Source organism: Takifugu rubripes, chromosome 8 (genome assembly GCF_901000725.2).
Source record: "Takifugu rubripes chromosome 8, fTakRub1.2, whole genome shotgun sequence".
NCBI lineage: Eukaryota > Metazoa > Chordata > Actinopteri > Tetraodontiformes > Tetraodontidae > Takifugu > Takifugu rubripes.
In genome coordinates, this window is record NC_042292.1 from 2,734,137 (window position 1) to 2,748,149 (window position 14,013).

The window sequence follows — 14,013 nt, forward strand, 5'->3', positions numbered from 1 at the left end:
GCTGAGCTGTGATCGGTGCCACCGTGCTGGTTTTCCCGTTCATCAGTGCAGTGCGCGTCTTGGACGCGGCGCTGCGCTCTCGGCGCTGCGCCGCTCAGCTCGTTTACTCCGCCCTCCCTCCGGCTCCATCTCCACCTTAATCAGCGCCGAGGCTGCACTAGCACGCCACGATCACCCGAGTCAGACACTTGAAGTGAGGGACTGCTCGCCAGCCAGAGCCTCTACCCGCGTCTCAGACCCGATCTCTCCCGCCGGTGCGTCCCGTTCCTCCGCGTACCCGACGAGCAGCGCCGCGCCGCGCCGCGCCGCGCCGGGTCGGATCTGCTCGTTGATTGTCGCCTTCCATTTAACCCCTGGAGAACAGTTCCTTCTTTGAAAGCTGGATGAATTATTGGAGAGTTGCGAACAAGTGCGAGAAGAAAGCTGAGGCTCGGGTCGCGCCTCTCTACAGCGTCCAGAGAAGAAAAGCCTGGAGCAGAGTTGTGGATGATAATGGAGGGGGCGTCCCTGTATCTCCCTTTTGTTATTTTACTGATGCAATGTAAGTGGGGAAAAAGCAAGGTATTCATTCAAACACGTCCTTCTCTATTTGTGTTTTATTGAGATGTCTCTCCAGCCTACCGGGATGTAGCTAAAAATGCAAGTCAGTTCAAAGTCTTGTAAAATGATTCTAGTACTTTTGATTTCAGGGTGGATTTTTTAGTCTTGAGTCTGGTTTGAAATCTGTATTTGTGCCGTTTTAAAGCCCCGCTGAGGGAGGGGGCTGTGGTGTGGATGCGCCCAGTCGAGTTGGCTCTGAAGTTGTTGTTGGCCGAGTGCCACCCGATGGGTGTGGGCGCCACACTGGTGGCAGGTGGGCGCCGGTCCCTGGCAGATAACGGGTCAAAGCTCGGTGCGTGAGGTCACGGGTTTGGACCCGCACCAGGAATGTCAGACTGTTTTGGACGGAGTCGTGACCATGGCAAATGTTTTTTTGTTTCTGTTATTTTTTTGGGGGCGGGTTCCAGTCACAGCAGGACATTGGAACCCAGAAAGGCGGGAGTGTACATGGGTGTGATCAGACAAATGTGCTGGACTTTAGTTGGTGTCAGGAGGGGTCAGTAGAACCTGATGGATGTGATGAGACAGTGAGAGCAACAGTCTCCACTGTGCTGTCCACATTTAGACACCTGTCAGGTCAAAGTTCTAAGAGCTCTCTCTCTCTCTATCTCTCTCTCGCTCTGTCTCTTTCTGTGTGTGTGTGTGTGTGTGTGTGTGTGTGTGTGTGTGTGTGTGTGTGTGTGTTACTCATAACTGGCTAGCAGAACGATGTCAATGGTTTAAATAGCAGCAGTTTGGGACAATCTTCTGTGGTGTGTATTAAAGCACAAAGAAATGTTTTGGGTTGTGACCACAGACTCCCATTTCAACCACACACACGCACACACACACACACACACACACACACACTGAGACAGCTGTTGCTCAGTCATACAAAGAGTTTTTGTTCTAATGGAAACCACACTTGTGTTATCCTGACGCTGGAATTTTTTAATGTTGACACATTAAAATATCGGCCAGGATGTTCAACATTTCAGGACTGACGTCTTTAACTGCGTCAGTGCCGTGCGTATTCGTGTGTGTGTATGTGTGTGTGTGTGTGTGGGGGGGGTGATCATGCAGCCATAGTAATCAATAGGCATGATCCCATAATTATTGCCATCAAGCAACCCTGGCAAGAAAAAAACAACCACTCAGTGTTGAATTTCGTTAGCTGATGAATATATTATTAATGCTAATTTACTATTGCGAGCAAATATTAATGCTGCAATCAGGATCGACACCCGAGCAATTGGAATTTACATCAAATGAAACATTTACATCAAATAAAAACATTCCAATCAATCTAGAATTAATTAGAAGGCCAATCCCATTAGCACCAGCCCGTCCTCCCAGCATCAGTACTGAAGGAACGTCAGTATTGGGTCCTTCCTGGCAACTGTCGGAATAGATTCGATGAGGTGATAACTTGAAAAATGAGGTGGGTGTCTGTGTTCTTGTGACCAGACTGACTGATGAAGCTAATTGCTGGTTTGGAGCCTGGTATTGATGCCGCGAAAAATGAGTCTTGGGAACATTTCAGGTATTTATCGTTGTTTTTCCACCTCAGCCTTGAAGACGCGTCCACCGTCATCGTTATCCACACCAGACTGTCAGACGGGGCGCGTCTTAAAGGCCCGTCTCCTTCCCTCTCAGTCCGCTCCCTGTTAATTCATATAAGTGCTATAATTATGAGTGCGCCGTGCTCTTGACCTCAGCTCGGAACCAGGCTGTGCCCAGCCTCGTCTGCGCTGCGTAATGAGAAACAAAAGCTGCGTGCCAAAGGAAGCGAGCGTGCCATCTTTTTGTTTTGTGCTCATGCAAAGGGGGCGGCTGTCCCTCCACGAACCGATGCATCCGCAGCGTTCGCTTGATGTCGATGCCGCACACGAGGTGGGTGCGCGTGTTTGTTGACGCCTCTTTTGCTGGCAGACCATCAGAAGCCTGCTGGTGTGAAGCACTAGACAAAAAAAAAACAAAAAAAAGAGTCTGCCTTCTGCCAGAACATAAGCATTTCTCTAACAGCCGTCTCAGTTTGTGATTCATGCTTGCACTATATGAGTTTATTCAGGCCGGCGTTCCTTTGCCAGCCTCTCAGGTGGCCACACGCATGACTCGACAGCCGCCAGTCTACCGTTCCTGTTTTTCTGGACTCGTTCCTGAAAAGTGAAGAGACGCGCTTTTGAAGCTTTTCCAAGAGCTGACTGGTCTGCACTGGGTGCTGCTAACAGGAGCTCATATTCCAAAGGAGTCCATCCTTCCCTTCACCGAGGCTCAGTTTCCAGCCATCTTTGACTCACGGCAGTCGCGTGCTTTATGGCGTGTTGTCTCGTGATCAGTCTTGTGTTTCTACTGTATAGAAATCTAGTCTGGGCTAATGGCTGATCATTGTAATCCTCAAGAAGTTGAATCCTGATAGTTGACGTCCAATGATTAGTGATCCGATTCCCATCACGCCTGTAAATTTTGCCATATAATTTGCCAATTTTGCAAAAAGTAACCAGGGTTGCTTGGAAATGAATCCCGATTGGTTTTCTCAGAATGGAGTTATCTATGTTTTACATCCTGACCTTCACTCATACCACATGACCTTTTGCCAGAACGTGCAAATTTTGGATCTCCACAGATCTGCATGCACATGGCAGTCACAACAATTCTGCTAAAGCACGTAAATCCAGAAGCTTGTGGTGTGGTCTCAAGTTTAAAAACACCACTGAGAGCTAATTTTCAACTACAGTAAGAATAAAACGGGTTATTTCACCGTTTTATTTAAAGACTAGCTTTGTTGGATGTCTTGCTTGTCTTCTACTGTGTTGGGATGACATGAGCTAGACATCAGATTACAGGGTGAAAGACTGTGTGTGTGTGTGTGTGTGACACTGTCTTACACATGTTACAGGGTGATCTAAATCCAAGCACAAAACACTGACTTAAGACTAATTGCTCTAGGAGTCACTGAGCATGAGTCTCATTTAGGAAGCTCCAGGTTCCGAATTACCCACCGTGCACTGGTGAAGTGATCTGAACAGGCCATGTGTTCATTGTCTGCTCCGGTGTGTTTGTGAGGAATAGAGGCCATTGAAGCTGACAGCATTACACAGTAGCACAGCTCACAACCTTTCGCCTTTCTCTTTATGCAGAGTGTGTGTGTGTGTGTGTGTGTGAGCAGAGAGTTCCAGCGCATTGTCACGCCCGCTACATTTCCTTCCCCTCAGCGAGACAACCCTCGTAGGTGGCGGCGGGCCTGGTCTCACACTAAGTGACAAGAGCTTTTCCCATTCACAGCCTCGCTGTCTGAGAAGATCTCCCTCTCCTTCAATCCCACTCGCTCTTTTATTCATGCCTCTGCGGGCCTCTGCCCCGGACCCCCCCACCTCCACACCCACTCCTCCACTCCATTTCATTTGTGTTCTATTCTTAGGGACGCTCATCCCTCCTTTGTCGCTCCTTGTCATCCGCTTTTTTTCTTTATTAATCTCATTGTATCTCGCTCTCCGGTCGCGTTCATCCCTAAAGCGAGACGGTGCTCCTCGGAGGGTGTAGAGGTGCACCGAGCAAGGCTACCATGATAATCCATCTCCAAGGCCGCACGTCAACACACGGCGAAGCTAAAGGACGCCTGAGTGTCTGGAGGGAGAGTGTGCTGTTTTAATAGACTTAGCTGGGAGTCTGACCGAGTGAAGCCAATGTAAATTGAACTTCAGGAAAGCTTTTAAAAGACTTAAGCATGCATGCGTGCATGTGTGTGTGTGTGTGTGTATGTGGGGGGGCTGAATTTGGCAAATGACATTATTATTGTATAATACTTTTGTTTATTTAAAAGTTGGAATTCATATGAGTGGGAGCTTTGGGCGTAGAAACCACTCACATTAGCCCAACGTGGCCCGCTTCCTCTTCTGCTCCCCACTTCCTGCGCCTTGTCACGACCTGGCCTCCATTCTTCCACATCGGCCGTTCTTGCGCAAGAGAAACCTTGTGTAAGTCTCGGTAATCCATTAACAATGGGTTCAAACAGGAAATACTGACAAACAGGAAACGGGACAGCTGCTGGCGAGGCATTTATTTAAAATGTTTGGGATTTGAAACAGTGGGGAAACAATAGCAGGAAGCATATATGGGTGTTTGAAGAATAGGTCCTGAACTGGAAGGTTTCCGGGGGGGGGGGGGTTCGCTGCAGCTGGTAGGACTCTGAGTAAGCATCCCAGAGGCCCATTCAACATTTATTAGTATCTTAAAAATGCATGGCCTCCAGCCTCGAAATCACTCCTCCATTTTTACCTAATTTGCAGACTTTTGGGAGCGGTCGAAGGCTTTTCGTGCATCTCTCGTTCTCTACAATCCTAACCCCCCCCCAGATGCCCTTCACCCGCATTTAACCTGTATTTAACAGCAAGGCAACCGCACGATAATCCAAACCCGTAAACCCATCAAGTCGGAGGAAGCGCAGACCTTCCTATTCCTGTTTGTGGGTGTATTTGTGGCACGCAGACGTCAAAAGGGAGGCGGACGTCCACACCCAGCCCCCAACACATCAGGTTAATCTAGACAAGCCTCTAGTGAGATGATTGTTGGCCTTGCCTTAACGTTCTATTAAATAAACATACGGCTGGATGCTCCTTAACCCCGCGGGATTAAAGTGGAGAGGCGGGGTTAATCCCCCCCTTACCTCAAATCTGTTGCGGAGAAAGATGCCGGCTGCTGTTTGCCTCCAACTGTCGCACAAAGAGAGACCAATGTCGGCTATTAAGCATTCTCCTCTTGCAGTTGGCGGACGTTTAGCACTTTAGCCAGTTCACCTTGCCCTCTAATGAATGACAAGTGGTATTGCATCCCCCCCCTTTTTCCCTCCTATCAGGCTCCTCCTGCGTTCCCGTCGTCGTATCAACCAACAGACACACGGTGGAGGTGCGCGAGGACACAGGTGAAGCTCCTCTATCTTTCCAGTCATTTTACTCTGGTTCCCCATTTCAGATTCTCTCTCTCTCACACACACACACACACACACACACACACACACACACACACACACAACACAAACAAATCTGTGGCTGAGGGAAAGTTCGCACTGCTCTGCCATAAATGTGTCATTGATTGGTCCCATTCCCCGTTTCCAGACGCGGTGCTGTCGTGCGTGTTCCGCACAGAGAAGGAACAGAACCCGCGCATCGAGTGGAAGAAGAAGGGCAAAGACGTCTCCTTCGTGTATTTCGACGGCCACTTCAGAGGTGAGAGTGCAGCCGAGCGTCCCTGGGCTCTTCCACAGGTCGTCACATGGTCAGAAGAGGGTGATGAATAAAGTATTAGCCGCTGGTGTCAAGACAAAAATCTGAACCTGTCTCCAGTCCTCCTGCTCCTTTGTGAGTTGAGATGTGGATTTAACAGCTGGAATTAATAATAAATCAGACAGCAGCTTTTAGTTGACAGTAGACTTGTCTGACAGGTTTCTCAAACCCTTAAAAGCTTAAAATGTCTCAACACAGATTATGAGTTAAAAGAAAACACGGTCCCTTCTACCAACTCAGCCGGGTCCAGAAAGGGGCTCAAGCTGTTGTTTCTGGTTGCTCACCATCAAACAACACCACAGAATAACTTTGTTCTTCTGTGATTCATTTGGAAAGATGAGCTAAATTACCTCTAAAAATGAATCGGATCAGCTTTGGGAAAGCCAAAGCAGCTCAGTGACCTCCTACCAGAGTCACTCTGGTGACGGCGTTCAGACAAAGTGTGACAATTTTCACGCAGTGGTTTGAGAATCAGCTCGAGGTTTGTGATTAAAACGATGACAAGGACACAAATGCTGCAAATGAAAAGATTGTGAGTGGGATCACAGCGTACAAATAAGCTTGGATTGGATACTAAAGTCCAAAAAAAGACAAGAAAGGGTGTAAACTACCAATGATAACCTTCAGAAGTAGAACCAGCTGAAGCTGTGGGAGACCCTCTCTGTTCCTGACCCCCTGCTGTGGCCCTCAGGTTCCTTTGAGGGGCGGGCGAGCATCGAAGGCGCCACGGTGACCTTGAGGAGGGTCACCCAGGAAGACGCCGGAGAGTATCGCTGTGAGATCAGCGCGCCGTTGGACACCGTCACCTTGGGAGAGACCAACGTCACTCTCAAAGTCCTGGGTACCGCTGCAGCACGACTCTGATAGGAACAAACGCACCTACAGGTGAACGGGAGGCGTTTCTCCCCGCGCTCGCCGCTTTAACTCTGCTCTTGTGCTGACCTCTAGTGCCACCACACACCCCGTCCTGTGAGGTCCCCAGCGCAGCGGTAACGGGCTCAGTGGTGCAGCTGCGCTGTAGTGACCAACAGAGCGTCCCCCCCGCCACCTACTCCTGGTTCAAGGACAACCAGCCGATAAGCACCCCCCGCTACGCCAACGCCACCTACGTAATCAACTCCCTCACGGGAATACTGGTGAGTGTGTACTAGGAGAGAGTTTACGCTGACTTCCCCTATCTAATCAGAAGTGAGTGACCGTCCTTTGGTGGCGTTCCGGTCTTGTTTAAGGACGTTAGAGCAGATCCTGCTGCTGGAGCACAGCAGATTAAAGTTTTCCACCTCCTCTGTGTCTGCTGCAGGAGTTTAAATCCGTAGCCAAAGAGGACACCGGCCGATACAGCTGCCTGGCTTCCAACGGGGTGGGACCACCCAAGATGTGCGAGGGCAAACACATGACGATAGGTGTGTGTCCGTGCCGCCACACACTTTGCACAAATATTCCAAAACAGGGGTCAATAATTGTTTGATTAATCAGCTTCTGGACAATACTGGTGGTCTTGTGCTTCACCGGGCTGTAGCATGTGAGTAAATATGTCCTCCAGGTTAATGCCAGAAGCCTTTTTATGCTCCTAATAAATTACACAGAGGAGGAGACGGAGCCGCGTTAAAGCGCGTCTGGATATTTACCGTTCGCACGCTCGTATTTTCTGACCCGCTGCTTCGGTAAAAAGAAATTGGAGAGCTTTCCTCCATCTGTTTACTGCTCAGGAAGCATAACTCAGCCCTCACTCTCATCTCCGTGTCCCCTCCAGAAGATGTCAACGTCTCGGCGGTGGCGGCGGCGGCGACGGTGGTCTGCCTGGTGGTGGTGGTGTGCGTGTGCGGGGGGTTCCTGCTCCACCGCAGCGGCTTCTTTGGCCGTGAGTTCTTCTCTTGACTTGCGTGTGGGTGCATCAGTCTTTTCATTCTCAAGGAACCCGAGTGACATTTACTCTCTCCCGTCCCCTCTCTGCATCCTTGGACCCATCCGTCAGCAGGACACAGAGGAAGGTAAGAGCTCCGTGATCGCATTAACATCGACGTGAACGACAAACAGGCGAACTCTGAGATTGAGTGGTTGTTGTGCGCTGAGTCAGGACTGTACAGTGACAGCTGTAGCTCCGTGTGTGTGTGTGTGTGTGTGTGTGTGTGTGTGTGCACGCTACACCTGTGTTTCACTCATCCTCTGACAGATGCGTAAACCGCGGAGGGACGGTTGTTATTCCTAAATTGATGGGCTCCCCGCTTTCAGGGAGACAAATCATCCAACTTGAGCGTGGTGACGGAGGAAGCACGAGCAGGCGGCGTAATTATGGATTAATTACTGGCAGTGGACAGAATTGAGAGCAATTAAACTGATTGGATGGGGTAATTTGAAACGGATTATTTAGATATGGAAGAAATGAGGCAGAGAGCCGGTCCGTTCACTTTCTGTAAACACGCCGCAGCGTGAGGACGGTCGGATGCACGACCGGTCAGTTAAAGCACAGAGCGCACGTCCTCACGTGACTGGCCCAGATCATCCTGACTTGACACTATCTGATTATGGGCTTGTTAGTGCACAGCATGGTGGACGGGGGAGCGGCGGCAGCGGTCGCACCGCCTATGAGCCGATACGAAAGCCCTTTTGTCTCCATTCGAGTCTGATGCTTATCCCACTGAGCTAACTGGAGCTGTCAGTGTCAACTTCCTATTTATAGAACAGGCTTCTTCACAGCTGGGAGGCAAAGTGACAGGATATCTGATGCATCAATAGTGGGCACAAGCTAATAGGGTGGAGGATGCAGACGAAGGAGGATTTAGAGGAAAAAGCTGGTCAACTGTGAGGAATTAGTTACTCTTCAGTTTTTCCAGGTTTGTTTAAGGATAGAAACCAGTACAGTGTCCTTCTTCCCTGTCCAGTGAGGGGCATTTAAGGTATATTTTTATGTACAGCTTTAATGAACTCTTGTTTGCCATCATTTATTGTAAGCCTCGTTTAAAAATCAAGCTCAAAGCTTAAGCCAACATTAGACTCTGCCCTTATTTTCTCAACCAGCTCCCTGTTCCGTACTTGGTGCCGCCGCCAGCAGAACATTTAGCCTCTTTCTGTTCCAACATATAATATTTGCCAGCAAAACTCAGTGATGCACTCATCAGCAAGCATAAATGAATAAATAAAGGGTCCCAAATCAGAGCCTTGAGGAACACCGGGATGGCTAATATCTGGTCGGACACATCTGCAGGGCTTTAGAAAACAGTGTTGTTCTATGGCTGCATGTGATTGGCTCACCGCAGGACCGGCTCCGCCCCTGCTGCATGTGTGTGCGGCTCTGCTACCTGAATACTACTCAATACTTTTCCTCAATGACTGACCTGAAAATGGTTTTTGTGGCGCTGGTCTTGTGGAGTCTTGGACGTTTTTTCAGTGTTTATTTCTCCCGAAGATAAAATTAGTCTGAAACTTCGTTCTGCTCTCTCTTGCCTCAATGAGCTGTCAACATTTGGCTATTTTTAGCCAAGTTGTGAAGGCTCACATCTAAAAAGCATGTCTGCTCCACATTTAAGAATAATGAATCCTCCTCTATACTAATGATGTCCTGGCCCCGTCCCATTGAAGCATGGAGTGCAGAGGCAGTAAATAAAAACAACAACTATTTTTGTTGACCCAGCAAAACTGACTCCTACAGGTCATTTTGGATCTCTCATTGTCACGGTGGAGCCCATATCAGCAGCCAAAACCTGCACAGAACTGAAGAAATGTGAGTCTTTTAACGTCAGGCTAGTTTCCAAAAGATCTACTGGGTTTTTTGTGTGGTTGGTTGTTGTTTTTCTTTGTTTTTTTTACAAAAGTCATTAATTTTGTCTAAAGTCTGATGATGTATGGAGTAAAACTCTACTCTCAAAAATTATTTCTTGTTTGCATTTCAGCACCCATATAGTCCACAAAAAAATAGCCTAGCGTAGCCTGAAGTAGTCCCCCGAGAATTTAGCTTTCTGTGTGGTTGGTTGCCTTCATGTGCCTCGTGAGAAAAAAACAACACCCTACTTGGCAAAATCTAAAAGACTGGCTAATAAACAGCTTTGTTTACTCAGTCAAACAATATATGAGAATTAATAATTTGTGCTCGCGCTAGGCATGACGGGACATTTCTTGGCTGGTTGCGGCAGCTTTTTGGAGCCGTGCCGGACAAGACACGAGCTCGATGTCACTTATCGAAATGTCAAACTGCTTTTAGGTAATCAGCTCTGGTCAAATTTGAACGTGGGCGAATAAAACTGATCACGCTTTGCTGTTGCGTCGCCTCCGTAGGCAGCCAGGACCAGTCACAGGCGGTTCCACTGGCTCTGTAACCGCATCAAAGGCCGTGGTTTCTGATTCGGTTAGACTGTGTTGCTAGGTGGACTAAATAAAAAGTGACACACACTGAACTCCAGCTACCTTCTACGCTTAATCTTCAGCTTCAAGTCTGGCCCACTGGTCCAGAGTCACGTTGTGGGTGGGGCGGGGTGACCATGTATGATGTGCATTATTGATGCAGGGCATGATGTGACTCAGGACACAGCCGTCCGCCGATGCGTCTTGTTTAACGTGCTTTTGTCTTTCAGGTCCAACGTCAACTATGTCCCTCCTCCCCAAGAAGTAAGTTTATTTTTAAACCCTTTCATTTTCTCAATCTGAGCAAAATGCTGAGTTGAGCACAAGCAGCTTGCACTTATCCTAATGAATATTTCCCGTTTCTGATTAAAATCCTAACGCCATTAGAGACGGCCATAAATCTCAACACAAGTACCAAAAGGCATTTCAAAGCTTAAAAATAGTGTTGGGGGGAAAAAATATAAATGGCTTTCCCTCAAAATACTGCAGCTGGGACTTTTCTGAACAGTCTTTCGTGCCATTTTCAATTATTAAGAGCACTTTTTTTGACCATGGAATCTCACTGCATTCAGTTGCCAATCACAGCAACACACAGTTGTCGTTATAAATTAAGGTTGACGATCTCTGCATTGTCATGTGAATGAGCCACTACAGTTGAGACTACCTTAGTGGGTGTTTACTGTGCTGAAATGCTCGTGGGACTGAGAGCACCGAGGCTACATTAGCTGGTTTTAGTGGGACATACATGTGATAACAAACAGTAACATACTCTCAGCTGTAAGACTAATTTAGAGTAAATGTACTTTTACTTGATGAAGGCCTGATTTGATCCATTTCTGTCCCACAGCCCCAGGATTTTAAACACACCCAGTCATTCATGCTCTGAGAAGCTGGCCTTCCTTTCAGAAGATTTCACCTGTGGGATTAAGGTGCCAATACTGGATACTATATTTTTAGTCGTTCTGGACTCTGAATGAGCTTTTTGTCTTCCAGTTTAATGCTAATTTCAATCAATCTCTTCCTCTCCGTTCCGATGGACTGTGAGGCTTCTCCTCAGTCTTCTGCTTTGCAGTGTGGCTCATGTCTGTCATTGACTTTTTCTGCTCTGGATCAAGTGAACGGTATTTGATGCTCTGCTGCCCCCTTGTGGTCAAACGTCGACACTTCCGTCGAACTGAGGGACTTCTCTCTTCTCTACGCATCAGTCGTTTACTACCTTTGGTTTATTCTGGTCCAACCTTTTTTTTTTCTTTTCACCAGTGATTGACCCAATCATAACAGGGTTCTGGATGTCAGCGTAAATACCGTTTACCTCAGCATCTGCCATGTTTTGTGGAGCTCCGGTGCCGCCACTCATCCATCATCCACAATGATTCGATTCAATTATAGAGATCAACCCTTTTCATCCTAATGTGCCTGCATGGTATTTTTAAAAAAACAAACATAAATATATATATATATATATATACCTTGTGCCTTTTTTAATTTGTCATATTTATGTATGGGTCACTTTTTTGTAGAGATCTTGCCTTACTTTTCTGTCTATTTTTGTGCCACTGTGTGTGGAATGTGTTTTTAGTGTGAATGGGTTGTTCAGAGTTTTATTTGGTGTATCAATAAAATGTTTTATATTTTAAACACAGTGTACTTTTTACTGAAATCTACTACAGTAGTTGTGGTGATAGCTCAGTCTGTTGTGTCCTGCGTTGAGAAGCAGAAGGTTCCTGATTCAAGACTCAGCACAGCCAAAACATGAAGAGGGGGGTGCCAGGACACACCCAGAGCCACCAATCAGGGCACAAAACCCACAACCACTGCAATGAGGGTGTTCAATCAAACTCCCCTTTAACAGGACCAGGGCCCTCCTGCAGATGGGCAAAGAGGCCCTGTCAGGTGATCATGCAATATATCATGATTAAGGAAAACATCACACTTAAACCCATGACACCTTAATTTTATTATATAATACAACATATGTGTGACATGTAGGAGATAAACATGGACAGCATTCACTTGGTTCCTTCTTCAAACTTGGGCTCTGGAAAGAACAACAATCAGCAGTTAATGACAGTGTAGAATGAGATCCTGAATTCAGAATAAACAAGCTCATCAAAATAACTATTTATAGACACAAAGGACTAAAAACATACATCGAAAAGCCTATAAACAACATCGAATCACCCCAAAGTGAATATCAGCCCTACACAAGAGCATTTTCATGGCCTAACATGATTAAATTAGTTTTGTGTGCGTCTATGAGTAGAAATCAACTCTTTGAAGAACAATGCTGTCATTTTTCCCACTTTTCAAATGCTCATCCATGACCAGACAAACCTTGATATTGGAAAAAGATTCAGCAGGTGCTCACAGAAACACTGGCTATTTAAACGAACATTCAAGCAACACAATGAAAACACATTTATCTTACCTGTGAATTTTATATCAGGAAACTTGGTGAAGTCTCCCCCTCCAAACAGTCTCTGCAGTTTGCTCACCTCATCAGAAAGGTTCTTCTGATAAGACGGTCCCCCATCTACAATGCCACCAGTGGCCCTAACAGAGCCAAGGAATCAAATAATTAACTCAAATATATGCTACATTTCTGTTAATATTAATGGAGGTTTGAGTCTAAATGTACTCGGTCCGTGGATCACAAATCTGGTGGCTTAAATAACAATAATTAACAACTGACTTGCTCTTGTTGTTGTAGTCGCGGATCTTGTCCAGGAACAATTTCTGGACAGGGTCGAGCTCTTTGGCCCGGTTGAAGAGGACAGCGGACATTCCGATGTTCCGGCGCAGGGTGAGGGTCACCGCGGACCGCAGAACGGAGGACAGCTGGAATAACCGATGAAGTGCCATCTAAACCAGGAAGAGTCGAAACATTGGGAAGAAATTAGTTGCTGTTCCATTTTACCTCATTTACATGGTCGGCTAGCAATATGCAGTTGCAAGGGTAGATGGGTTTATTAAGCCGTAGCTGGGCACAAGAAATCTATGGTCTTCCGAGACTGCGATGCCGATGATACATAAAATTACAGCTTTGAAATGCCGCATATTAAATTAATTACTTTAAATGATCATGACTGAAGAAAATGTTACAACTAGCTAACAGGCTAAGATACAATGTACACAAGCTATTCGGCGACACCGAATAAGCTGCAGATAGCAGCTAACCTCTCATCTAATTTGCTACGTTAATAAAGACAGGATTTTCGTCTAAATATTTGCAGTTAATTTATTTTGGTTGAATCACTAATCTTCACAGTTTCGCCCGAGTTACTGTTAAATGCCTGACAGTTAAAATCTGCTAATACGCTAAGCTATTAGCATACCTTTGACCGACACAACACAGCTTTTAGCCGTTCATTGTGCTACAATAGGTATTTTTCCGCTAACTACATACTAACGTACAAAAATGCAGTCATATATATACAACAATTTGGATTTACCTGTATATAATACGTTACTTTCTAACCTCGTACTCACCTTGGATTTGACACTTGAGGCAGATCCTAATGTAGAGCGCCGCGGAGGATTGTGGGTGCTCGGAGTCAGACGGGGACGTTCTTTGGCATCAAAGCTGCGCTTCATCTGCGCAGACACTACGGTGGCCGGGAGGATGCAAACCAATGTCGCAGTCAGCGTGAAAGACTTTTACAATGCTTAAGATCAATTTCCAATTTAGAAAAGATTCTTTCATACCGTAATAGCATATTTGAATTGATGGTTTTGTCAGTAAACACTTATATTTTAAAACGCTTTATGGTTACGGACGACAGTTTATTCAATTGATGACCATGTTTATGTTAAT

At 46.6% G+C, this 14,013-nt stretch overlaps 2 protein-coding genes across 9 annotated transcripts; one reads left to right on the top strand and one right to left on the bottom strand.

The window, feature by feature from the left end:
- Positions 1–27: 27 nt before the first annotated feature.
- Positions 28–11,708, top strand: jam2a (junctional adhesion molecule 2a). 7 transcript variants are annotated; one of them, XM_011606108.2, is made up of 12 exons: positions 30–541; positions 5,435–5,500; positions 5,694–5,804; positions 6,553–6,702; positions 6,810–6,997; positions 7,162–7,264; positions 7,615–7,722; positions 7,840–7,852; positions 9,511–9,582; positions 10,430–10,463; positions 11,047–11,128; positions 11,460–11,708. In XM_011606108.2, the coding sequence occupies exons 1-11, from the start codon at positions 487–489 to the stop codon at positions 11,083–11,085; spliced, it is 939 nt and encodes a 312-aa protein (XP_011604410.1). In that variant the 5' UTR covers positions 30–486; the 3' UTR covers positions 11,086–11,128; positions 11,460–11,708. The 7 variants fall into 7 exon arrangements, 6 of the variants coding, with proteins under 6 accessions (XP_029696839.1, XP_011604410.1, XP_011604409.1 ...); XR_964692.2 differs by having other exon boundaries at positions 31–541; positions 11,047–11,320; XM_029840979.1 differs by having other exon boundaries at positions 28–541; positions 7,618–7,722; positions 11,047–11,708.
- Positions 11,709–12,136: 428 nt separating this feature from the next.
- Positions 12,137–13,841, bottom strand: atp5pf (ATP synthase peripheral stalk subunit F6). Of its 2 annotated transcripts, none has more exons than XM_003966441.3 (4): positions 13,689–13,841; positions 12,892–13,061; positions 12,628–12,752; positions 12,137–12,237 (listed from the first exon to the last, which is right to left on the bottom strand). In XM_003966441.3, the coding sequence occupies exons 1-4, from the start codon at positions 13,791–13,793 to the stop codon at positions 12,209–12,211; spliced, it is 429 nt and encodes a 142-aa protein (XP_003966490.3). In that variant the 5' UTR covers positions 13,794–13,841; the 3' UTR covers positions 12,137–12,208. The 2 variants fall into 2 exon arrangements, with proteins under 2 accessions (XP_003966490.3, XP_029696842.1); XM_029840982.1 differs by having other exon boundaries at positions 13,652–13,741.
- Positions 13,842–14,013: the final 172 nt, after the last annotated feature.

What these genes read in the sequence shown, in the direction of transcription:
- jam2a (XM_011606108.2), top strand. Translation starts at nt 487, where the DNA reads ATGATAATGGAGGGGGCGTCCCTGTATCTCCCTTTTGTTATTTTACTG. An exon ending in GGAGGTGCGCGAGGACACAG is followed by an intron (nt 5,501 to 5,693) that starts GTGAAGCTCCTC and finishes CCCCGTTTCCAG; the next exon opens with ACGCGGTGCTGTCGTGCGTG. An exon ending in CTGCACAGAACTGAAGAAAT is followed by an intron (nt 9,583 to 10,429) that starts GTGAGTCTTTTA and finishes TTTGTCTTTCAG; the next exon opens with GTCCAACGTCAACTATGTCC.
- atp5pf (XM_003966441.3), bottom strand. Translation starts at nt 13,793, where the DNA reads ATGAAGCGCAGCTTTGATGCCAAAGAACGTCCCCGTCTGACTCCGAGC. An exon ending in CCTCAAGTGTCAAATCCAAG is followed by an intron (nt 13,062 to 13,688) that starts GTGAGTACGAGG and finishes TTCCTGGTTTAG; the next exon opens with ATGGCACTTCATCGGTTATT. An exon ending in GACTACAACAACAAGAGCAA is followed by an intron (nt 12,753 to 12,891) that starts GTCAGTTGTTAA and finishes TGGCTCTGTTAG; the next exon opens with GGCCACTGGTGGCATTGTAG.